Source organism: Sebastes umbrosus, chromosome 3, assembly GCF_015220745.1.
Source record: "Sebastes umbrosus isolate fSebUmb1 chromosome 3, fSebUmb1.pri, whole genome shotgun sequence".
Classification (NCBI taxonomy): domain Eukaryota; kingdom Metazoa; phylum Chordata; class Actinopteri; order Perciformes; family Sebastidae; genus Sebastes; species Sebastes umbrosus.
The window spans coordinates 7,155,771-7,181,396 of record NC_051271.1 but is presented as its reverse complement, the minus strand read 5'-3'; the positions used below and the strand labels follow the sequence as shown (position 1 = coordinate 7,181,396).

The window sequence follows — 25,626 nt, the reverse complement described above, 5'->3', positions numbered from 1 at the left end:
GAAGACAATGAAGGTGTACGAATTAAACAATTGCATATGAAATGCGATAAGTAAATATCTTAAGAAAACAATGAAAACTAATTTAAAATGAAAATAACTTTTGCTTTTGTTACAGTCTAACTACAGCAGTTGTATTGACCTCTATTGACCATACTTTATCGAGGTGATTAAATGTTTGTCATTGTGTATTTACTCACAGGCCTGGGAACTTCTGGTCAGACTGCCCGCTGGGAGCAAAATCTGCAGACAGGGGAGGCGATTCAAACACGTCGTCAGCCATAGAGTAGAACTCACCATGGGCATCGACCTACGCAGGAGAGGTCACGGAGGTCACAGTAGAGGAAGAGGAAGTTCAGGAGGAAAAAAATGGAGAGCAGTAATGAATTAGCAGCCTCATATGTGTTTAGACAATAGGATCCCGTTTCTGCTGTAGTAGACATGAAGGAGGATGGAAATACAGCTGAGATGATGAGCATCTTCTGAGTTATATCTTTCAAACATCCCATATTTTAATAGGTTTGACATATAGAAGGCTATAGAGGGTGATAGAAAGCTTGATAAACATATACTTATTAGATATGGGTGTATGGAAGGAAGGAAGGATAAAGAAAGTGGTTGCTGTGGAAAGGAGGCTGATGAGAGATTAGCAGTGAAAGTGGAACACAGTGGTGGAGAAGTGTGACTGCTGACATACGCAGGGAGGGAAAGGAAGTAAGATTAAAAAAATTGCCAAAAGGAAGTCGCAGCAAAGAGAGAAATTGCTGCCAAGGCACTGACAGGAGGACAGAGAGAGAGTGACTGCTGACCTTGCTGAAGAAGAGCGACTCGGACCTGTCTGCTGAGTCCACGGTGTCCTCGTCCATCCAGCTGGGCCTGATAAAGCTCCTCCTGGGGAAACTGCGACCGGTCAGGGAGCCTGCCATGCCGCTATGACGCTGAACAACAAAAAAGTTATTTTACACATGCATAATGTTTCTGAGATCAGTCCTGCTCTACTTAGGAATAATTTAAACTTTAAAAGGTAAGTTATGTAATTAAAGTTGTGGTTGCAGAATAAGTAAAACATCTATCTTCCCTATCTGGAATACATCCTAACACACAGAAGTTTTCTGGTACACCACCCACCCTCAGGAGGTTGGATGCAGCTCGGATGCTCATGCGGGCGACAGACTCCCTCCTACGCCTGGGGAAGCGGTTGTACCCGGAGCGCTGGCTGGTGAAGGAGCTGAGTGAGGTGACACCCGGGGTGACGGGACCCGACTGAGTGGCGTGGGGCGTCCTGGGGGAGCGACTGTCCACCTCATCTGGGCAACGGAAGGCTCGCCCCCGTGCCAGGGGATCAACAATCTGCCAAAAACAGAGATTAGGGTCAACCTGACATAAATGTGTTTACCATGACATTAACATAAACTTGGCAAAAACCTACTAAACGTCTGAGTGTGACACTTTGAGAAAGAGTCGCCCTCTCGGTTGTCTGTGTACACATGTATGTAAAAAAAAACACAATGCTTCTATATGGAAATTCTTATCACTGGCCTTCCAGATTAAAAAAGTGAAAAGAAACTAGAATTACCGCCTCACGGTTATCGGCCAACCAGTCAAGTTGCAGTTTACATCCATGTCTGGCCAAAATGTCATCACTTAATCATTTTAACTTAATAGATATTTGTGTAAAATTGGCATAATTAGCATATGAATTACAGTGGAAACCGCTTATACTGTTCACGTCTGTCCGGGTTTTATTGATCACTGTAAGCGGATAATTATTATAACCGATTTTTTGTTGTTGTGCATCATTTCTCATTACCATCTGATTGATATTTGTATATTTATTACATGAATACAAAGTAATGAAACGGACTGCTTTGCTACTGCTTTTCCCTCACCGAGGGTGAGACATTGCCGTTGTAAGCCAGCTCTTCAGCACGAGCATGCATGCAGAACAGCACCCATTTGCCGGGGCTCCTCGCTCGCTCACTCGATAGCGGCATGAAGGGAGACGGGCACCGGTCTGCATGTGTACCGCAGAGCCAGTTGAGGACAGCGGAGGACTTGACGAGGGCGATTTCAACCACAGGTTGATTCGTTATTCATTAATTTTCCCGTCATGATATCAATGTGCACGCTGCACAGGAAAGCAAACGATCTGCGAGGCAAAGTATCGAGGGAGTTAAGTAAAAAACAAAAGGTGAGGTCTCAGTGACCTTTGACCGCTGACCTTTGATCGGTTCATCCTTGAGTCCAAGTGGACGTTTGTGTAATGAAATTCCTTTCAGGCTGAGATATCGCGTTCATGAGAATGGGACGGATGGACAACACGAAAACATAATGCCTCCGGCCACGGCAGTCAAGAAAAGCAGGTGAGGGTAGTGACACAATAAAGAGCGAAAGAAAAACTAAATAGTGGAAGATGAGAGGATGAGTAGAGCTGTCTGACACGGACTGAAGGGAGTGACATGATTCATCTGGGGCACAGATGGTCCACATCTATCACCATACAGCACTCTGTTTTATTAAAGCCGGACACGTTTTCCCCTCTCTCCTCAATCTCCTTCTCTTACCACAAATTTTTTCCTCCTGTCCTTCCAGAGAAGCCTCTCAGTGTCACAACGTTAAATCATACAGGTGGGACAATTGTTATTATTATAAGTTATTACCTGTTGGCTGGTTGTGAGATTCAGTGGAAAGTGGAATGACTCAGAGCCTGCTCTGACTCATTCTGTGTCTTTTTGCTGTCTCTGTAGTCATTTCCATTGTATGATATTTTGGTCTAATCATGCAACAGGATCAGGATATGATATGTTTCTATACAAATTCTGTAGAATAAAACCTTAATCAGGATGTGAATTAATGGCTGGATTAGAGTGTGTATGTTAAGGCACACAGTGCTCATATGTCTCTATGACAGTAACATACCTTGGGCATCTTGCTTGTGGCTGGTGAGTCGGGGCCCTGGTCGATGCTGGTGGCCGTCTCAGGCTCTCTATACTGGGCCTTCAGCTTGCCGTAGCGCTGGCTGCAGTGACGCAGGCTCTTCCTGTGCCATAGCTGCTGCTTGGTCTCACAGTCTTCCCCCACACCAAACCACTGGGCTGTATTCCTACAGGTACAGAAACAAAACGGTGTCCTCAGTATCACAGAGTACAATTAAATAGCATCTGTTCAGTTCTTTACGCTGAAGGGGCAGTCATTTTTTGAGGTAAATCAACTTCCCAGTGCGAACACTTAAATAGCCCTCATTTAAATCATTATGTCCTAAAAGTTGAACGTACATCAGACCCACAGGACTGCACCGCCCTGCACGCTCATATGACATATCCGGTTCTGCCGGCTTCCTGCTAGCTGTGTGCAACTGTAATAATGTATATATTGGCTACAATTCATCACTTTTATTATCTTATAATACACCCATGGGCTGTATGCTGTAAGCCTGTACCGTGGTGGATGTATTAACGTCTCTGTTCCCAAACAACCGGCTATCGGCCAGTAGCTAGTAGTGCTAGCAGCATGACGTGTCCTGTAGTCGCTTTCAGTCCAAAATGGCGGAAGCGTAGCTCTGCTGGGCGCTGATGTTGCAATGGAACGACAAATTGACTTTCACTTCTAAGTAATATTCCTTCTTTGCCTGAATGTTGAGCAACACAAACAAAAATAATAAACATGACCCAAACAGCAAACTCTTAATCTTACCTGCGGATGCTTTGTGAGATCGACGATTGTCTTCCAAGCTTTGACCTTCTGCGTCTGAACGAGAAGCCTCCCTCTGCTTCTCCATCTCTGGCTCCAGTGACGCTCTCTGACACAGAATCGGTTGCTTGACCACCCGTGCTTTTTTTTAGGGACGGTCGTAGTGGCTGACCAGAGGAAAGGAGAAATGCTGTTACAGTGATATAGTGATTGTTGTTACGGTATAATGAATATGTATTAATAGTGCCTAAACAGTGGGAAATTGAGATATTATTAGGGCTGTCAAAGTTAACGCGATAATAACACGTTAACGCAAATTTGTTTTAACGCCACAAATTTCTTTAACGCAACTTGCAATTTTTGCCACTATTCGATCTTTCGGAGGTTGTAGCAGCGAAGGTTTGTACTGGCATCATATGAAACTAAAAAACCTAAAGAATCCATTGGTACCAACCATGTCATACTAGCTTGTTGCGAAGGAGGCTAAATAACGCTCTAAACTTACACTAAATTGTGGTGAGGAAAAACTGGCATAGCCATTTCCAAAGGGGTCCCCTGACCTCTGACCTCCAGATATGTGAATGTAAATGGGTTCTATGGGTACCCACGAGTCTCCCCTTTACAGACATGCCCACTTTATGATAATCACATGCAGTTTGGGGGCAGGTCATAGTCAAGTCAGCACACTGACACACTGACAGCTGTTGTTGCCTGTTGGGCTGCAGTTTGCCATGTTATGATTTGAGCATATGTTTTATGCTAAATGCAGTACCTGTGAGGGTTTCTGGACAATATTTGTCATTTTTTTGTTTTGTTAACTGATTACCAACAATAAATATATACATACATTTGCATAAATCAAGCATATTTGCCCACTCCCATGTTAAAAAGAGTATTAAATACTTGACAAATCTCCCTTTAAGGTACATTTTGAACAGATACAAAATGTGCGATTAATCGTGATTAACTATGGACAATCGTGAAATTAAATATTTTAATCGATTGACAGCCCTAATAAATTCCTACAATTACAGTAGTAGGAATTTTACAATTACCTAAATAAAGCAGCAGCAGCGGCAACAGCAGCATAGTTATTTATGAAGGTCTACAGTAATTTATTGGCCAATTAGCAGAATAAAACTATCTAGCAATTATTATTGCAGGACTGCAGGGAACACCTCAGATGAAATTATTCTTAAATCATCAGACTGCTAAGAAAGTAATTAAGTAATTATTCTAATGACTACAATACTCAGGGTCAGTGGCAGGACTAAATCCCAATATTGAGATATTGGGATTAAGTGCACATTTAATGTGGACGCAGTCAATATTTTATGTGGTCGGGCATTGCTAAAAGGGGCCTGCTCTCTTAAACACCCACTTGTGTATGCTGTTTATAGTGTTTCTTCAATTATACGGGGTGCAGCGAGAGTCCATTATCTTAACCTGCAGTGACTCTGCAGTTGGACGAGGCTAATGGTGCTGTCATTCTGAGAGTTAATGGGGCTCGAGGCAAGCTGTAAGTGAGCCGTATGTTCAGGTTGTGGCTCAGCTTGTCGAGATAGGGAGATACACGGTATCTGCCACTGTAGAGCAACTAACAGAGAAAAACAATGGTTGGACTTATTAATTATACGATCTTGGACACTTTATGCAGGATTTGTGCACTTAAAATCTCTCTTTAGGCTTTGCAGAAAAGAGCCCAGATTAACAATAGACTTTTTGTCTTCAGTTTTTAAATGTACATGTAGTTGTTTCAGTATTAAAACAGTTCATGAAGTTGCGAAGCATTTCCAAATTTATTCAAAAGTGTTTTAGTAATGGAAACACCAGTTAGTAGCCTGGCTGTGGGGCCTCTTTCTGCTTCTCCTTTTCTCTCTTGTAACAACCAAAGCTACAGTACTTGCCCGAGTTCACACTTTATTTGCATGTTTATTACACAAGTTGCTCTTTGGGAACAGTTTAATTGTACCATGCTCAATTAAACTCTGACAACCTACTACTTTATATAGCTGAAATGGCATCGTTTATGTTCTAGGCATGGGGTCCACACGGGGAAACGTATGGCCTTGTGCCCAGAAAACTGGATAACATCTGTCCAAAATGCCTCCCTGTCTGAGCAAATGGCAAATTAAGTGGAACAGAGAGGGAGAGCACGCTACCCTCATTAACATGTTTTAATCCCTTCTGAACTTTTAAAAATAAAGTACTGCCGCAACAAGTCTTTCTTGTCCTTCCTAAGCATATGCAAACGCTGAGTCAAACGATTAGTAGGCACGACATCTCCTTCCAAAGAGTCCATCAACCCGGTGAGCTAAATGACTCGCTTTAACTGCTGTAAGGATGTGAAGGAACATCATTTTTACTATTAATTTCCAATAAAACTGAACTGAAGTTCCTGTATCACTGCTGATTGAGGGTGTTTTAATCCGAATTCAACCTTCTGATTGTGCTCTAAATCAACATACTGAGACTTTCTCTTGAGTTTGAGTTTGAACCTTTTTGTCAGGTCAGGTGACCTATCCAGGGAGTTCTATGTAGAGGACTATTTAGTGAGCTCATCAGCAAAATGATAAAAACACTTTCAGACACTACTCAGGTCAATTTGTCGGCGCCGTTAATTACGTCATTGCTGTCACACAATTATATAATTATATTATATATTATATAAAACGTGCCAGATCAACGCCTGCTGGTAGATCATCCATAATAAATACACACATGTATTTTTGTGTGTGATAAATACATGTGTAAGCTAATTTGTTGAGTTGTCTCAGAGCGAAATGCTCTGAGTGAATTTAAGTTCCCCTGGTAAGCAGTGATGGAGCGTATATGTCTAGGGCTTTTATTGTGAAAGGTAAGACTTAACAGCCATTGTGAATGTTGGGGCAATAAGTGTATCGGTGCCTTCAAATGGGGTCGTATTTACTGTGTTCACGAGAGTCCATATGAACGCCCCCCTCTTGTGGTATTCACGACCTCGTAAGTGGAACGTTTCTGAAAGCTCCAATTTCACAAGTTGTGACGTGTTTGTTGACGTTCTCCGAAATGGCGGAGGCCACGGGAGTTCATTTTGTGGCGCATAATAGGTGAATATATTGTAATTTGACCTAACTTAATGGATGCTTCCTTCATTCTTTTCACAAATTACTCTTTGAACAAACGGCTGAGGTTTTGGTTAGGTTAAATATCTACCGGTTTAAAAGACAAAGACTTAACTTTACAACTTTACTGCATTCATGGTCAGCATCAAGCTATTTCCCTGCTCTTTAGGGAAATCGATGTAAATAATAAACTATTCTTGTTGTTAAATCATGATTTCTGACAGTAAAGAGTATCTAGTATAATAGAGATTGCAGTCTAAAGGCACACGCGTGGGAAAGTGCTTAACAGCAGTTGTGTAACAGGAAGTGGTTAGTCTTTGTGATAACACATCTTCTAAGTGACAATCTGCCCCGAGAGGCCGGGCAGTGAGGTCAAAACGGTCAGCCTACCTGTTTTGCAGGGTCGTGTGACGTCGTCTCCTCAGGTGGAGGGATGGCTATTACAAGGCTGGGCGGCTTCTTGCTCTGTAGACGGCTATCTGATTGACCTCTGCTTGGAGGAGGCTCGTCCCCCCCCTGTGATGCCATCCTGTCAGCGTGCTGGAGATGAGAAAATCACAATGGATGTAATTCAAAAGCACAATTGAAGTAGATATAAACAATAAGATAACAATAAGTCAAAAATATATTCATGAAACAACCACTTCTTTTTCACAAAGACGAGACAAAGTTGATGTTGAAAACAAAAACTGCGACTGATAACGGATGACATTAAATATTTCTGCAAAGAAATATGAACTCACTAGTACTGTTAAAACATGTATCTTTACTGCATGTTGATATGGTATAACTTATGTTTTGCCTTCATGTGAACTGGATCACTAGGGCAGGGTGAAAATATTTAACCAAGCTCAATTCTCATCAAACAAGAAATAAGAAATAAGAAATGCTCAGCTTTACTTTACTTTAAAGGCCCAACAATAACTCAAAAAATAAATTACTACAGTCTATTCAAACAGTCCGTTTAGCAGCAGCTGGCTCTCCTCCAGTTCAATCTGCTAAACACATCATTGCCAACTTCCCTTAGCTTTTTCATTGCCTTCATAGGCAATTTCTTAAGTGATTCTTAAAAGGCTCTGCATTTACTTCCAGCAGATGAGAAATGGTGTTATATCAAGGATAGCGACCGTGTCTTGCTACAGCGCTTCGATTAATTGATTTAAGTTAATGTAATTAGAAGCGAAGAGGCGGGAGGACAGGAAGTGGATGTGTCTGCCGGAGCGTTTCACTTTTAATATGTGCCTAAAAAATGAGTAAACAAACAAAAAGGTACACAAATAATTAAACAATATTACATTTCTGCCATTGCCAACGATCCTCTGATAAGAAAGTGTAAGTGGTAACAGCAGCACAAACATAGTTAAAGATTCAGTTTAATTAATTTAAATATGTTTACATGTAATTTAGTTTTAGATTTAATTAATTACATTTTATAAATGAGTTTAATTTGAAAGTGTCATGTAATGATTTATTTGCCTGTGAAAATATTGAGGTTCCTAACCCAGTGACCTGGAATGGGTGATATAGATATGTGTATGACATTAGTTTATCAAGTTAAACGCTAAATTTTGGCAAGGAAAAAGTGTCATGGACATTTTCAAAGGGGTCCCTTGACCTCTGATCTCCAGATATGTGAATGTAAATGGGTTCTATGGGTACCCACGAGTCTCCCCTTTACAGACATGCCCACTTTATGATAATCACATGCAGTTTGGGGCAAATCATAGTCAAGTCAGCACACTGACACACTGACAGCCGTTGTTGCTTGTTGGGCTGCAGTTTGCCGTGTTATGATTTGAGCATATTTTGTATGCTAAATGCAGTACCTGTGAGGGTTTCTGGACAATATTTGTCATTATTTTGTGTTGTTAATTGGTTTGCAATAATAAACATGTACATACGCATAACATGCATTTGCATAAAGCAGCATATTTGTCCACTCCAATGTTGTTAAAAGTATTAAATACTTGACAAATCTCCCTTTAAGGTACATTTTGAACAGATAAAAAATTTATGATTAATCATGGACAATCATGCGATTTATCGCGATTAAATATTTTAATCGATTGACAGCCATATTAAAAAAAATAAATTCAATTTAAAATTCCAAATAAATTCAAGGCAACTGGTTAGCCAACTAAATAAACCAGAAATCGATTCTGCAGCACCAAATGTACGTACTTGGACCACTAATGAAAAAGCAACTGATACACCAACTGCTAAGCTGTTGGGAGTGACACCCGATGACATGAGATGACAGCAATCAATAGTGCTCTCAAATCATCATGCATCCTCCAGGTGGTTGGTAATCCATATCCTTTTCCTCTGCTTGAACCGAAAACAGCCTTGCAATCCTTTTTATTGATTGCATATAGTGGTGTGTATAATGATTGGTGATCTAGTAGCTTCATTGGGCTGAAAGCTGCTCTGAATGAGATCACCAGTTTATGTCTGAAACACATTTTACACCCAACTATTTAAAGAATACTCATGATAGTACCGGTAGGATCAAGATCCCCGTCTTACACTCAGTGTTTACAAACAAAGCATCATATTCACTGAAGAACATCCCGTGTGCAAAATGCAAATGCACACTCTGGACGACACAAATAACACATCTCGCTCGTCTAGTCAGTTGAGTTGATGTAATGAGATTCATAACCCGTCTCTCTGTCTGATCAGAGACTAAATAATATTGTTAAACTTACTTATCTCTGTCTTCCAGTCTTTACCAATCACAGTCAAACAGCGAAACAACCAGCCAGTCTATTCCTGGAGCTCAGAATGTCTCTTAGCATTGCACTGTGTATTTCCAGAGAAGCCAAAAGGCACTGCAAACCTAAACCTTTAACGACACAAGCCTTGGCCAACACATCCATTATGTCATTATGGTCCTGAAAGCCTTGAAGTTGTCATGGAGTTGTGGTTGGTAAAATCAATGCGAGACCGTGGGTGTCTGCGGCAGGAATGGCAGCAGCAGGGAAATCTGACACCAGCTCAGTCAATAGCGTAGCTTCCACTACAGAGCCAAGACACAGTTAGACAGGGCTTTACATATTGTTCATGTCACTTACTTTGCCCCCGCCCCCCAGAAAAAAACAGCATTTTCTATGATGCCTTTATGTTAATAGGGGTGTATATTTCAATCCTGCCGAGAATGTTTTCAATTATGTGCAATAAATATTTCAAGCTTGGGTCTGATTTAGTCCTTTTGAGACGGAGAGGAGGCTACTGGCAATCTAGTGTGTGGTTTAGTGAAGTAGTGGGTACGGGCTGGAACCCACCCACTTAGATAATGAAATAGCTAGGAATTTGGCTAATGGACAGAGTGCTCAAGTGGCGGGGAGACTGCTGCTGACCAAAGCCAATGAATGTAGACCGGCAACGAACAACAAATTGTATTCTCCAGAGGAAAGATAACAGAGATAGAAACCTCCAGAATATGAGGCACCAACGGGGGACAGGGAATATTGTTTATGATATTTTTTGTTATATATATATAATATAGGGCTGTCAATCGATTCAATATTTAATCACGATTAATCGCATGATTGTCCATGATTAATCATGATTAATCGCAGAGTTTTTCATCTGTTCAAAATGTACCTTAAAGGGAGATTTGTCAAGTATTTAATACTCTTATCAACATGGGAGTGGGCAAATATGCTACTTTATTCAAATGTATCTATATATTAATTATTGGAAATCAATTAACAACACAAAACAATGACAAATATTGTCCAGAAACCCTCACAGGTACTGCATTTAGCATATAAAAATAGGATCAAATCATAACATGGCAAACTCAAGTCCAACAGGCAACAACAGCTGTCAGTGTGTCAGTGTGCTGACTTGACTGTGATTTGCCCAAAACTGTATGTGATTATCATAAAGTGGGCATGTCTGTAAAGGGGAGACTCGTGGGTACCCAGAGAACCCATTTTCATTCACATATCTTGAGGTCAGAGGTCAAGGGACCCCCTTGAAAATGGCCATGCCTGTTTTTCCTCGCTAAAATTTAGCCTCAGTTATTTAGCCTCTTTCACGACAAGATACTATGACATGGTTAGCTTAGGTTTTAAAGAAATTAGTGGCATTAAAAGTAATTTGTGTTAAGCACAAAATACTCAGCTTTAGAAACTTAAATAAGTAAGCAAGGCTGCAAACTCAGAGCATAACATTTAACATAAAACACAGCCGTTTTATTTTCATATTTAACGTTTAGCAAGCAGCATCTAATTGTGCGACCTGGATCACAGTTTTAAGAGAGGTGGACAATTATTTATTTTTTGAAGTTTATTAATTAGCTTGCGTCCTGTCTCATCTGCGAGGAGAAAGCTGCCATTTTGTAGGAATACAATCTTGAGTGGCATTACTCTACTAAACATACAGAGCTAGGTACGAGGGAGGAGAGAGGGAAAGATGAGTTGCACAGGGGCTAAAATGTATTGTTGAAAAACACAAACAAACAAGTTTGTTTTCCTCAGAGTATTCAAGCGGTCCCCTAAGGAGAGAACAATGTGGCCAGTGGCCTCCAGGAAACTGAGTTTGACACCCCTGATATAGAGCATGGAGATTAATTCAATAAAACAGCATGCAACTCCACCATGAGTGTGTATAAATAGAATCTACTGTTATATGGCGCCACTCTAGATAAGATAATTTTACAGTAGGCTTGTTGTTGTTGAGCTGATTTTATATTCTGATTTTCTCAGACCACAGCAGTGTTAACAAATGAGACAAAAACGATTAAAAGGCTCCCCAACACAGGCAGAAAGCTGACGATGAGACACTGGTGTTAAAGTTGCAGTGGGTAGAAATTAAGCAAATTTGATTAAAAAAAGTTATTTTTTATAAAAAGCTATATCCTGACAGTAGTGCATGAGACAGGTAATCTGAAAAAAATCATGTGCCTCTGTGTCCTCCGGTGCTCCTAATGGCATCTGCAAGATTTCACAGACCGGAGGAAAACAACCAATCAGAGCCGAGCTGGAGCCTGCCGTCTGTGAGCAGCCGTCAATCACTCGCGAACTTCGATCAAACGGTCAAACTAGGCAGCGCTGATCAAATATGAATCAATATTCTGTTACTGTAATGCCTATTTCTGGCCTCAAATGTTTTCAGAAACATCTAAACAGAATATTAATTCATACTTGATCAGCGCTGCCTAGTTTGATCGTTTGATCGGAGCTTGCGAGTGATTGACAGCTGCCTCCGTTGAATGAACAGCCAATAGAAACTCTGAAATGACCTATGATTGGACAAAGTCTCCCGTCACGGGCTACTTTCTTAAAAGTCTGAAAACAGAGCCATGAAGAGGTGCAGAAGTCTAGTTTTCTCTCAGAACACTTGAATTACAATATGCTGAAAGGTTATTATGGAATTTTTGCTCAATGATGACAAAAATATTCTGCCTACTGCAGGTTTAAGCAGCAAGCCTGTTCTGGCAGACACCAACAGGAAAAACATCTGAAGAACGAGTTGTTATTTTTCGCTGAATCCATGAGCATGATTTCCCCCAGCTGTGTCTGGGAATGGTTGTACGTCAGCAGGCAGCAGCAGCACCATAAGGGCATGTTTGCTGAATAAACATGGATCATTTCTTTCTCATCATTAACCATCCGTGCACTTTCTCACATCTAGCTAATGTGATGTTTAATTTTAGAATGTAACGAATGGGTTTTGAGAGAATTACATACAGTATGTCGCTCTACTTGTGTTTCTGTAACCATGACGGAATGACAAGAAATGAAAGTCAAATTCAGTCAAGTTTAAGCTTGGAAAAGAAAAAGCATATAAAAGCGGAAAAAATGGGAAACACTGGAAAGAAATATTCAATGATGCCCCATCCTCGGCTGTGTCAAGTGAATCTGTCAACACACTCCCTGCCAAAGAGTCATGTGTCAGAGCAAGGAAGATGTTATGTCCACAATGACATCACCCATAGCTAATGTCATCACATGACATGGAAAGTACCATTTCCAGCAAATGTCTGTGCGTCTAACAAATCAGTGGTTCATCTAACAGTTCATGACTTGACCGTTAATCAGCGGGACTGTACTGTCAGTGTTTGTTAGCCACCTCCCTCCCCCACTTGTGTTTGGTGAAATCACGTGTTCCACTGAGAGTGTGTCACCATGGTTCAGTCACTTCTTTCCCCTGAGAGAGGCCTGCCCTGAGCATGTATCAGTGTTCCTTTGTTTGTGAGTATTCCCGTTGACTGACGCTCAAGGCAGTGTTATCCCCAAGCGGCAACCTCAGGTGCTGAGAAAAGAAGACAACGCAGAAGTAGTGCCAAAAGAACTGCAGCTCATCGAGTGGCCACTTGAAGCTGGCTCCAAAAGCGAGTCAATCCTCATTGACCCCCGTGTTAAGATGCCCAACTTTATAGCAGAAATAAACATGTTTACAGCCTGGTACAAAAAACGGTTTTGGTCTCTATAGCTAATTTCCCTGTTCATGACAACTGTATGGGGGGTGAATGTTTATATAACTCACCAGTTTAAATTATATTAAGGCTTAAAGTTTGGCATAAATGAGAGTGTGGCTGCTTTGAGTGACAGGTGGGTGTCATCTCAGGTTGCTAGCTGCTAGATGTCTGCACTGCTGCATCACCCGGACCTGCCTCAACTCCTCCGACGATCCACCTCTTTGCCCGTTTTTGGATTAGCCAGGAGACAGACTGTGTCGTCACTGCTAAAATGGTGATGGCCACCTGCTTCGCACCAGAAAATTATGCCATCCCGGCTTTCGTGTGGTGTGCGAAGGCTCCACAACTTGTCACGGTGGTTTGTCGTGTATCTCTGAATTTTTGTAACTACATGCGCCTTTCTTTTCAACACTGATGCCTTCGAGGGAAGACTGGCCGAGCAGTTTCGCCTGTACAGACATCTCTACAACTGTTCATTGAGAGACCACAAGGACAGTCACATGACATTAAATACTTGGAAAGAAATAGGCAACAGACTGGGGAAAGAAGAGGCTTTTTGCTGCAGGCTGTGAAAGAATATGAGAGATCGTGAGGGGAAGCACTGAGAGAGTACACAAATGCAATGTTTGGCGGTACATACATCCGTACTGCTGCCGGTCAGACAACTTTCCTTTCCGGTACCACTCGTTGACTTCTTGCTTATCCACAGAATATTTTGTTGGTAAACCCCCTGGCATTTCGGAGCATACTGCAACAAACAATGCGTTGAGCATAAATGCCTCTGTGCATGCACATCTACCGAGGTCCACGCCAAAGTGTCTCGCACGAGTATAAACAAAGCTTTAGGCTGTCGTCACTGCCAATAAGGCGACGGCCGGAGCTACCCGCTTTGAGCTTCACAACGGCTCTTCAGAAACCTATGGGTGACGTCACAGAGAATACATCCATATTTTACAGTCTGTGGTTATCGCTTGTGAACCTGGAGACAGGCTGGACTGTGCTCATTCACTCAGAGCTGTATAGTTCTGGATACATGGGACGGGTTGCAAAATGCAGTCAGGAGGACAAATTGTCCCCATCTTATAAACCCCATACATAACCCGCATGCAGGGGTGTAGAGAAGATATCATGTTTCATTTTCTGCCACACTCACTTTTGACTGATTCCACTTGGACCAAGCACACTTACTGTGACAAACATGCCAAGGGTATAAGAGGGCTTTTCCAGGCTTGAGCTTATTAACATGAATGCAGTTGTATTGTTTGACAATTAACAAAGTTATGATATTATAGAAACTAGGGCTGTCAATTGATTAAAATAGTTAATCGCAATTAATCGCAGATTTTTTATCTTTTTCAAAATGTACCTTAAAGGGAGATTTGTTAAGTATTTAATACTCTTATCAACATGGAAGAGGAAAATATGCTTGCTTTATGCAAATGTATGTATATATTTATTAATGGAAATCAATTAACAACACAAAACAATGACAAATATTGTCCAGAAATCCTCACAGGTACTGCTTTTAGCATATAAAAATAGGCTCAAATCATAACATGATAAACACAAGCCCAACAGGCTACAACACCGTCAGTGTGCTGACTTGACTATGACTTGCCCCAAACTGCATGTGATTTTCATAAAGAGGGCATGTCTGTAAAGGGGAGACTCGTGGGTACCCATAGAACACATTTTCATTCACATATCTTAAGGTTAGAGGTCAAGGGACCCCTTCGAAAATGGCTATGGCAATTTAGTGTAACCTTGGAGTGTTATTTTACCTCCTTTGTGAGAAACTACTATGACATGGTTGGTACCAATGGATTCTTTGGGTTTTTCTAATTTCATATGATGCCAGTATCTTCACTCTAGCTTTAAAACTGAGACTGCTACAACCTAAAAATTGCAAGTTGCATTAATGCTTTAAAGAAATTAGTGGCATTAAAACAAATTTGCGTTAACGCGTTATTATTGCGTTAACTTTGACAGCCCTAATAGAAACACATTGCATACTGTAAAACACCATGATCACATATGAAATACTGGATTTTATTGGATTTAAACTACTATTATCATAGAAGCTTTAGGTTGCGCTACAGCCTTATACGTTCTGTTTATCATATAATAACATGACACCAACAATGCCTACTTCGAAAGCAACCAAACTCTTTCACTCGCTGTATATTTTTGGCATTCTTCTGAGATCTGAGCCAAGGGAATTGTTGAGAAACTACACTATGCGCCTCCACAGCGAGCTTGTTGATGCTGCTTACTGTGTGGAGAAAAGAGTGAGTCTCACTCAACTCAAGTGTTGTGTGTGCCAAGCTCAACCTCTTTTTCCAACTTTTCCATTTTAAGCATTATATGACTCGCCAGAGCAGCTTGTAGTAGCTTCAAATCTACTCCAATATTAACAAGTGTTACCTTGCAGAACAGGCTTTCATCATCAAATTTTGTAAAAGCAATAGTAACTTTGAGTCAGGCAGTGCTGGTTTAACATGTCACATGGCTGACACTGGTCTGAATGTGTAATAATCGAAACCTGGGCTCCAGACAATGTTGCACAACAACATCCTAACTTTTGTTGCAGAAACTTGAGACTTTGCTTATTCACATATTCCTAACTACAGTAATGATGAACATTTACCTCAACATGACTGTAATCTTACTGTGCATGTTCACAGTGGAAACAGGGGCATTGCCAGTGCCATTATTGGACTTATTATGAAACTCTCAGTTGCTAAATGAGGAACTGACCTTCAGTAAACTGCCTCATCACATCTTCTTCTTAACATCTACCAAATTTCCCTTGTAGATCCTCCTGATTCCTGAGAAGGACACATACAAAAGACACGTGTGTAACTGTGTTGTTTATCGTGAGTGTATATTTCATATTCCACCATAAACTTTAAACTGCATTAATTCATGTAAAGCTTTTTAAATGCGAGTGCTGTTGAATTTTACCAATAAATGTCTCTCAAAGTACCAGAAGAGCACATTTATGCATGAACACAGCAGTCCAAATATCCATTAAAGATAGTTTCACACATGCTATTACTCAGAGGGCTTAAAGAACAAGTGTGATTAAAATTATGAAGCATCAGTGCAACGAGGAGTGGGGGATGAATATTAGTGGGAAGAAGAAGAAGACTGAGGACAGCAGTGAGGTAATGTTCACATCCTCACACAGATTCTGTCTCACACAGTCAGTAAGTGTGTGGACAACTATGTCAAGTGCTAATTTGTGTGTGGGACTTGACCACACTAACAGTGTGTGCTAGAATAGTAATGTGAGGAGATATTGTGTATTTAAACTGCCAGTCAGTTTCCCTAGAACAAACCCAATTTCTTCAAAAAAGAAAATAGAAAAAAAGGAACATGTTAAAGGTCATCTAGAAATGTTTTTATTGGAAATGGCCAAGATGTCTATTCATCTGATTAGACACATGTCTCGTGGGAAGGCTTATAAATACCATGACTTTACATGGACATTCCATGATTATGCATTTTATTCTTTTTGCATGTCATTTGTACGCTGCTTTTTGCGTGTCATTTGTACGTCATGCAAACGTCCGCAGTTAGGTTTAAGCAAGAAAACCACTAACTTACGTTCAGGCAAGAAAAACACTTAGTTAGGGTTAGGAAAAATGTCATGGTTGGGTTTAAAATAAGTACGTAAACAATGTAACTCAACTACAGAAAACACATTACAAAGTCAATAAAAACACGTGACAATCGTCACGTGACAAACGTACGTAACGTAACTTACAAAACACCGGTCAACAACGGTCTCGAACACGGGTCTCCTGGCTACAAGTCTGGTGTTTGTTGGGGCCATCCACCTCCCCACCTGCCAATCTCACACTACGTCACCAACTCTTACCGTAGCATTTATATGCGGATGCGTTTATATTTGCAGTCGGTACAGGATACATGGCGTACAAATGACACGTGGAAATCAAGAAAGTTGCCAAAGATATTGTGCAATCAGAATTTTTTCCCCCCATTTCTAGATATTTATCTATAATATAATGTGTGTTTGCCGTGTTATGGAAAAGCTAAACACTGGCCAGGCTTCCATGAAATTTAGTATGGATATTCATCGTCTCCAGAGGAAGATTTAAGAGGATTTTGGTGACAACCTGACCAGTAGTCCTCCTACGCAGGTCAAAATGTTTCTCTAAACAGAGGACGAACTATACCATCTTGTTGATTCACTGACCCTAATTCTGGCACCATCATCCAAAATTTTCACTTCCTAATTTTCATTTTCAAGTTGTGGTTTTCATTCTAATGTTTGCTTGTTTTGAGGTGAACAAGCCATGGGGTAGCTATCACTTCTCTTTTTGGATTGCCGCCTCAGACTCAAGGCGACTCTGGAACAAGAGTTCGGGGGAGAACTGAGTGTGTTGTCTGCTATACGTGCTGAACATATAAGATCTAATACATTTCCAATGAAATTCACAACATTTCCAATAGTCATAACTTTCTCAATTCTCAAAAAGCTACCACATAAACATAGCAAAGTATTTAACTGTGTCCCTTTATGTGAGCAGTGCATGACTGAAGTAAGCAATCAGCTATATCGGATAAGGGGTTTTCTCTCATTTTGGAAAAGTCCCAAAATGTTCCTGTTTTCAAGTATGAATCATACATTACAGTAAAAATATATTTTCAGCATTTATGTAGTCAGAGATGTCCTGAAGTCAAATATATCAGACATTGTCAGGCATTATTTATTAATACATTTCCCTCACAAATTAGTGGTATTTTCTTTTAATTTATAGGGGACATGTAATATTTTAAACTACTGGTGAATATAATCTATCAATCTTATTTCCATATATACTATTTGGTATATACAGTTCCCTTTGTTAACACCTTATTTTTTTTAAAAGCAGAAGTAGTCACACGTGTATACTTCCGCTAACTTTTCCAAGTCCGTTGCTAGCTCTCCCGTCAGCTCCGTTCTCTTTAAACATCCATGGTCAGCTCCATCAGGACCGTTTGACTGTATTTAACATAAATGTCAGTATATGGGTGCTCTACAGTTGTAGTGCCGGCCGATTTGACCACAGAGATGCGATAGACGGCCGGCTTGACTGCACGTTATCGCAATACGATAACGTTTCCTGTCCATGACAGAGTTAGCATACAGCTTTAGCCGTGATGTCTAGCTCTGATTTTCCTGGCAATGTGTGAAACCCAAAGTGTTTCCATACTTTACTGTATGTGTAGTGTTTACCACTTTGGATTTAAAATGTGACGCAGACCCTTCGCCGTTTTCTGCTTTGTCATTTTGGCTCACTGCAGCCGACTGCGTTTTGTTTTGGTTGACGGATACGGAACGGATATGATGTAACGTTACTTAGACAACAACAATAAAAGCGGTAACTTCCTTCTACCTCTGCATAGACTCAAATGAAGCAAATATATCGATTCTGGCATTAAAAAAATTGCAATACATAGGTGAATTTTTTCCCCATAACTCATTTTCTTTCCTGTTTCCATGTTTTACAAACTGAATTTTCCTAATGAAGCCTATGTCCGTCTCAACACACTGAGCTGTTGGACAAGTCCCATGCTGTAAATGGAGGACCAGAAAGCATTGAGTGTGAAAGAGCTTAACAACATGGGCCAGCAGTCAGCTGGCAGAATGCCTTGAAAATGAAGAGGAGTGCTTTGCTTTTTAAGCACCTTTTTAAGACGATCAAAACCTTTGATAGCAGCAATGAAATGACGTCCTCCTGATAAGCTTCAGACATACGTTAGATGGACAACATGCTTGGTTTGGTCTGCCTGCTCTGTTGCTCTGTGTGTGGGGTGCTGATCATGACTGAGCAGACCATAATGAGTTGAATGCTACTGAAGGCGTAGGAGAGTGTGTGAGTTTCAGTGATGTCTATGTGTTTGTGTGTGCGCTACCAGAGCAATAATCGAAACTGCCCCCTCATTTTTCACTTCCAACCACAACATCTCTTGATGACGACTCTCTAAACAAAACCTTGGTTCTTTACATATCCCATTATACCCATCTTTGGCTGATAATAATAGCACTTTGGTGCCTGGAACAAATCAATAGTTCCATCTCAAAGCTATTAGAAGACAGTCAATTCAAGTTCACTATCGAGGCATCCAGTTTGAAAAGGACCTTGGCTTCAACCTAACCATTCCAGAGATAGTTTAAAACATTGCACCATTTTCCAAAGAGTCTGCATGCCCAAACCTGCATAACGGAGCGAGCAACTACTACTATGCAATACCTCAGCAACAGCCTTGTTCCCAGTCCAAGAGTTCCTCGCAATCCACGAGATGTGACCTAAATAACTAGCGTGTGTACACATACAACACATACGACAAGGTATTGCTACTACCCTGTCGTGTTTTCTGTCTGTCGGTGGTGCAACAAGTGCATGCATACATGTGTATGTTGCAATGTGTCACCGAAAACTTCTGAGGGTTTTGTCATATAAAGTACTGTCAACTGGCCCAGCCGGGCTGCTAAAACTGAGAAACACAAAGTAGTGTACTCTCACTCACTGTCACAAATTAGCTGCGGTGCCAGACAGAATGTGAGTAAAGACATTTTGTCCCCTGGTGGATCTCATAAGAAACATGGAGGAAAATGAGCAGTTTCTGTGCCACAGTACATGTAAATGGTCGATACAACCTACTCTCTCTGCACCATTGAGAGCTTTATGGCAAAGCCAGAGTATCCACAGAAATCCTTTTAAGGTTTATGAGTCTTTGGGTTTCAAAACATTTCCGGAGTGTCCCAATATTTTTTAGATAATGTGTCATGCACCGTTGGGAGATGGTTGGCATGGGAGTGCAGGAAAAAATTCCACAATATTTCCTGGGCGTGTTATGGCGCAGCAGATAAGATCATGGAATGAAAGCCCCTAGAGGGAAGTGATGATAGGATTTGACTGTGGCACTGTGACAGACTGGAAGAGCCTGAAATGCAAATGGACAAGAAAAGGGGTTTCCAAACTCCAGATTATAAGAGCAGTGAAATCAGATATACACTCTTCAGGGCAGGCAAGGCACCACATTCTTATTAGATAACATGGACTGTGGTACAGTGTCGATGGGGAGGTAACAATAAAGAAACTGAAACCTCTGAGCCGATGCATTCTCTGTTACTGCACTCTATCAAAAGAGGCAACAATTTCAAGTCTTGTGAACCACTCTGAAGATCATCCATGGTAGAAGCCTCTGTTTAAAACCAGGTTTAACAACACACAAAATCTCATTGCTAGAAACATGAACATAAAAAACAGGATGTCCAAATGTATGTATTTTACATGGCTTGAGCTTGCTTGTTGATTCTGATGAAGCGTGCGTGACCTTAACTCACGTCTCCTTACAGTCACACAGAATGTAAACTTTCTAATTTGCACTGGGTCACAGTTTTCCTTGACACAGTCCGTTAACTCAGACAGTGACAGGTGTGCAGCTGGTGCAACCGACGTGCCGGTTCAACCATGCAGATGCAGCTGTTGCTTAGTTGTACAACGTACACCCGTTGCCTTCTATGCTTACACAATGTATTTCCTATTTTTCTGCATTGTCTTCACAGCTGCAGAAAGTTACAATGATGTGCTAATGAGGACAGTAATGAAAAACACCATGCAAAAGTATGTCATTATTCACGGCTTCCTCTTGTACACAGATGTGTGCACATATAGTTGATCTTATAGGGGGGGAGGGGAATTTTAAACAGGCACTGCATCTACAATGACGTAAAAAAGTTGTGAATTAATCTACGACGATACGCAGGCCCTACAAATAAAGGTGACATGGTGCTTCACACACAATATTTAGTCTGATAATTGTTTGTTAGTTAAATTAGCATTTCTTAAACTTAAACTCTGAATCTCAGGGAAATGTCTTCATTCTTTGATTTTGGGGTTGCTGGAAAAAATTTTAATAAATAATGCCTGACAATGACTGACATATTGGGACTTCGGGACATCTCTGACTACATAAATGCTGAAAATCAAACATTCTTACTGTATTAATTTACATATTTTCCAAAGTAAAAGTCCCTGGAAGTGCATGATTCAACTTCTTCCAATGGTAAAAAAAGTGATCAAAAATTGCAATAAATCGTAATATTGAATTGCAATACTTAAAAGGGACTGTTTGTAACTTCTTAACCGTATAAATCATTGCGGATCTGTGTCCCATGCGCGCTCACGTGTGGCTACGCTGTTCAGACAAGACTCCAACGCAAACTACACGGAAGCACCAAAACCGCAAAGTTCTATCTAGTAAAGCTCGTCTTGCTAAACAGTGTTGGCCGCGGTCGGAGGACGCGGGGGAGACCGTAGCTTTGGTCTCCAGGGCCTGAGTCTCTGCTGTACTCTGCTCCTCTGCTTGCCTGCCTTCACTCACACGCCGCGCTCGTTCTTGCTATTTCACACCACTCTCACGTGCATGAGCGCACACTACACACTACAGAAGACTTCGTAGCTGTGAGAATATCTAGTAAATGTACAGCAGACGTTTGTGCAGTAATAAATGCTGCAGCTCCTCCAGACCAACAGAGGTTTCCCGTGTCTTGTGAAGTGACGGGGCTCCGCAGCGAGAAACGTTATCGTCTCTGACCAAAACTCCTATGTCTCCCCTGTTCCCTCCGGCTGCGGTCGGGAGGCTGAAGCAGGAAAAGCCAACACTAGGATCAGCACTGATTCATGGAGAGACCTTCGTCTGGTCAGCTAACATTACTGCCAAGCAGCTGAAATATAGAGTGATATTGTGGTTTTAGCTGACGTGTGTCGCCTCACACTGTGTTGAGCGATGCTCGTTCATGTCTATGTAGAGCGAGCAAAGCGCGAGCCCGACGCTGACTTTCGTTGACTTAACGGCCACAGGTGTCGCTGTTAACAAGCATTTCTGATTCTTACAAACAGTCCCTTTAAAAAAGTTAACAAAAAAATCGCAATAAATCGTAATATCGAATCGCAATACTTAAAAATTGCAATACATATTGAATCAGCACCCAAGTATCGTGATAGTATTGAATCTAGAGATAGGAGTATGGTCCCAGCCCTAATATATTATGCAACTCCATTTGGTATCTGCAGTAACATTTTAAGCAGTAATTTAATGACTGACTTGACTGTCTTTATATCAGTCACCACTGAGTAAATCTAAAACATATATCTCTTTAAGATAACCTAACATCCTTCCGTTGGGTAATCTGTACACAATGTGGTTTATTTCCGTCAAGTTCAGATGTAAATGTCAATTACGGTCATAACACTCCCTCCTACAGTCTCTGAAAAACAAATGGGAGGAGTGTAAAACAACAAATGTGTCGGCACATGGAGACTATAATTAACTTAACTGGGATAACAGGAGGAAATATGAGATGAATTATGGTTGTTCGTATATATTTGTCCGGCGGGTAAACGTTAGAGTAACGCTAGAGTAACGTTAAAGCAACGTTAGAGTAACAAAGGGCTTGTCGAGGCTCGTCTACCGTTGGATGGAAACCACCGTTTAAAAGCTAACATTGTACAGTTAAATGTCATTAACTGTTTAATAATAAAAGCTTTACCTCTAATACTGAAACTATATTTAACAGAGTACTTATGAAAGATCATTTAATGTGTTTTAATTTTAAAAACTCGATAATGGCCGTTGGCCGAAGTTTAAACTTTTAACGGCTTTTTAACGGTTCAAAAACAGACGTTACTTCTGAGGAGTCTCGTTCCACTCACCTCCGAGAAGAAACAACCGGGCTGTCATTCATTAGAAACACGGTGAAATATGTCCGAAATGCAGCGATACTGTAAAGCTACTGTCACTACTTCCCTCTTTCCCTCCCTCTTCTTCTTCCAACACCCAACATCCTCCGCGGAGGAGCACAGGAGGGGGCGGAGTTACGAGTCGTCGTGCCCACAGAAGAAGAGCCTGGCCCGGGTCCAACTCCTCCAACAGCAGCGGTGTGGAAACTACAGGAGCCAACAGTCCCGTAGTAAGTGATTAACTCCTACACACACACATACTATTACTGTACATACATACAGCATACTGCGCTGCACGGTTCTCTGTTTAGCTCCATACATTAGTGGTTTTTAATAATTAATGCCCAGCCAATGTTTGTTTTTATTACTGTGCAACTTTCAACAAGCAATTCTCTAGAAAGAAATGTCCTTGTATGGACAGCACATGGGAAAGTAGTCAGTAGTGTGTCATAATGTATGGAAGCAAAGAAAGGCCATCATAATTTAAATTTTATAAGCAACTGAATACCCTGTTGTGAAACTAACCATACAGAATACTGAGATGTTCAAGTTTAATTTTTTTTTTTATTTTGAGTACCTTATTTTTCTGAGTTTTTTTCTGAATTTTTAGATTAAAAAAAATTGAGCGAAGCAAATATTGTTTATATATATTAGGGATGCTCATTTTGAAAAATGTTCCTAACCGAGAACCGACCCCTTTGTTAACCGATTATTAACCGTTAACCGCCTCGTACCAGCTGCAGAAGCACAACAGATATTCGTTGACGGGGGTCCCCAGTTCACCCGTCCGGGAGCGTTAACTTAGCAGCCACGATGCTAGTATTAGGGCCACATTGAGGAAAAAAAATAAATCTGAGATTTCGAGAATAAAGTCATAATATTACGAGAATAAAGTCCTAGGTTTACGAGAATAAAGTCCTAGGTTTACGAGAAAAAAAGTTGTATTATGAGAATAAAGTCATAATATTATAAAGTAGTAATTTAACGTGTTCTTTTCTATTTTTCTCGTAAAGTTATGACGGAGGCAGCGTAACCTGACCCTAGTGAGGGTCGAGCCCTAAAAATGCTAACCCTAACCTTACAGTTCCCATAATCGATAGTGCCTTTAATTAGAAAACTCTAGACCCCTAGTTAGTAACACAGGCTTTCTGTAAAGCCGTTGAAGTCTCAAGCACCAGTCCAAGATAACCCTTCCAACATCGGTTATTTTCTTAGACTTTAAAGAGCCCCGCCAGACTTTTACAACTGTTCACAGCCTGATAAGCACTAACCATGATTAATAAACTCATCTATGCCAGCTATAAAACTGAAACTTGTACTTGTACGTTTTTCTATTTGCTGTATTTTTCTTACTGTACACTTTTGCAGCGGGATCCCAGTGTCATTTCAGGCTGAAAGGTGATCATTCATACACTATAAGTTTTTGATTTACATGTTAAGTTCCTCCAGTACATTTCTCATGAAAGTGGTAATGCATATTTATTAAAACTGGGCCTAAAGCAATGTTTTCCAAAGTGGACCTAATACTGTTCAAGCTGGTTAACCACAGGATCAAGACACAAAACAAATTGATTATTTAGTTTTTTTATTAATACAACTTGCAGGTCAAATGATTTACCAACCTTTAAAATCATATTGTTTAAAATCATTATTATTCAATAAAACATTATCACACAAATATGTTTAACAAAGAGCTTAGTCATTACATATTGATAATCTGGCCCTTACGGCAGAAATAAATGGATCAAAAAATCATACAAATACAGAAATTAATTACTATGAGCCTAATTACAACTAATTACATTAAGAAAAGACAACTTCCTCAGGCACAACAGTCATTACAGTCACAAAACAAACCTCATTACATTTTATGAGTCATTCTGTTGCTTCTTTTATTCACCAGCCCCAGTGTCTACCATTTAAACTGTTGGATTTGGTTGCTCCATGATAAAAAATAAACTACTGCATGCTGAGATAAACCAATAGCACAAATCTACCAATTATATTAAGTATTATAAATTTCTGCTTGATGAATCAGTTTATTAATGTTATATTTTTTTGTTTTTTTGTTTCTGAAACTGTAATAACAGAAAAGGAAGCATTAATCTAAAAAAAAAAAAAAAAAAAAAAAAGATCCAGATTGCACATAAACTATTTCATCATATATGAATCAGAAAAATTCAGTCAGCAGGATTTGAACATCGCAGCATATTAACAATGGATTTATTTAAAGTTTTGAGTTTGAAATGTGCTGGATTAAAAACTAGGAAAAGAATCCATGTAGATGTTGGCCGGGGTTTTTAGTACCCTTCGTTATATAAACCCCACACAGCAGGGAGGGAGAATACTAATTACCATATACAGTGAATATGTGGCCGCATTAAACATTCGATAACTGTCAGAAATTCATACTACGCGTCCTTGCAGGTGCTTTTTACACATTAAAACATCCTTCACCATTATCTGCAAAAAGCTTTCTGTTCCACAAACACAGAATAGTGTCATCGTTCATTCTAATGATCGAACACACGGCTTGTCAGAGAGCCACCATAGCTCAGAAATTGAGGAATTCTGAACAAACCACCCTGAAGTGCTTCATTTCAAGTCTTTGTAAATCATTCCACTGTCTCACATATATTATCTCTTG

The 25,626-nt window shown here is 40.4% G+C and overlaps 2 protein-coding genes across 4 annotated transcripts in view; one reads left to right on the top strand and one right to left on the bottom strand.

Moving 5' to 3' along the window:
* Nucleotides 1–23,089, bottom strand: part of LOC119485872 (inactive rhomboid protein 2-like) — a 37,721-nt gene extending 14,632 nt beyond the window's left edge. Inside the window, exons 1-8 of one of the 3 annotated variants that reach the window (XM_037765688.1) lie at nt 22,953–23,059; nt 15,979–16,049; nt 7,182–7,331; nt 3,691–3,854; nt 2,917–3,100; nt 1,126–1,347; nt 807–935; nt 198–307 (exon numbers count right to left, since the gene is read on the bottom strand). In XM_037765688.1, coding sequence (XP_037621616.1) covers nt 198–307; nt 807–935; nt 1,126–1,347; nt 2,917–3,100; nt 3,691–3,854; nt 7,182–7,319 — 947 coding nt within the window. In that variant the 5' untranslated portion in view covers nt 7,320–7,331; nt 15,979–16,049; nt 22,953–23,059. Of the gene's footprint in view, nt 1–197; nt 308–806; nt 936–1,125; nt 1,348–2,916; nt 3,101–3,690; nt 3,855–7,181; nt 7,332–9,499; nt 9,758–15,978; nt 16,050–22,952 lie in introns of those variants that run through there. The other 2 variants (XM_037765687.1, XM_037765689.1) reach the window with 2 other exon arrangements.
* Nucleotides 22,977–25,626, top strand: part of ten1 (TEN1 subunit of CST complex) — a 29,634-nt gene continuing 26,984 nt past the window's right edge. The window contains exon 1 of the mRNA XM_037765693.1: nt 22,977–23,209. Within this exon, the coding sequence (XP_037621621.1) occupies nt 23,002–23,209 (208 nt within the window). The 5' untranslated portion in view covers nt 22,977–23,001. The remainder of the gene's footprint in view (nt 23,210–25,626) is intronic.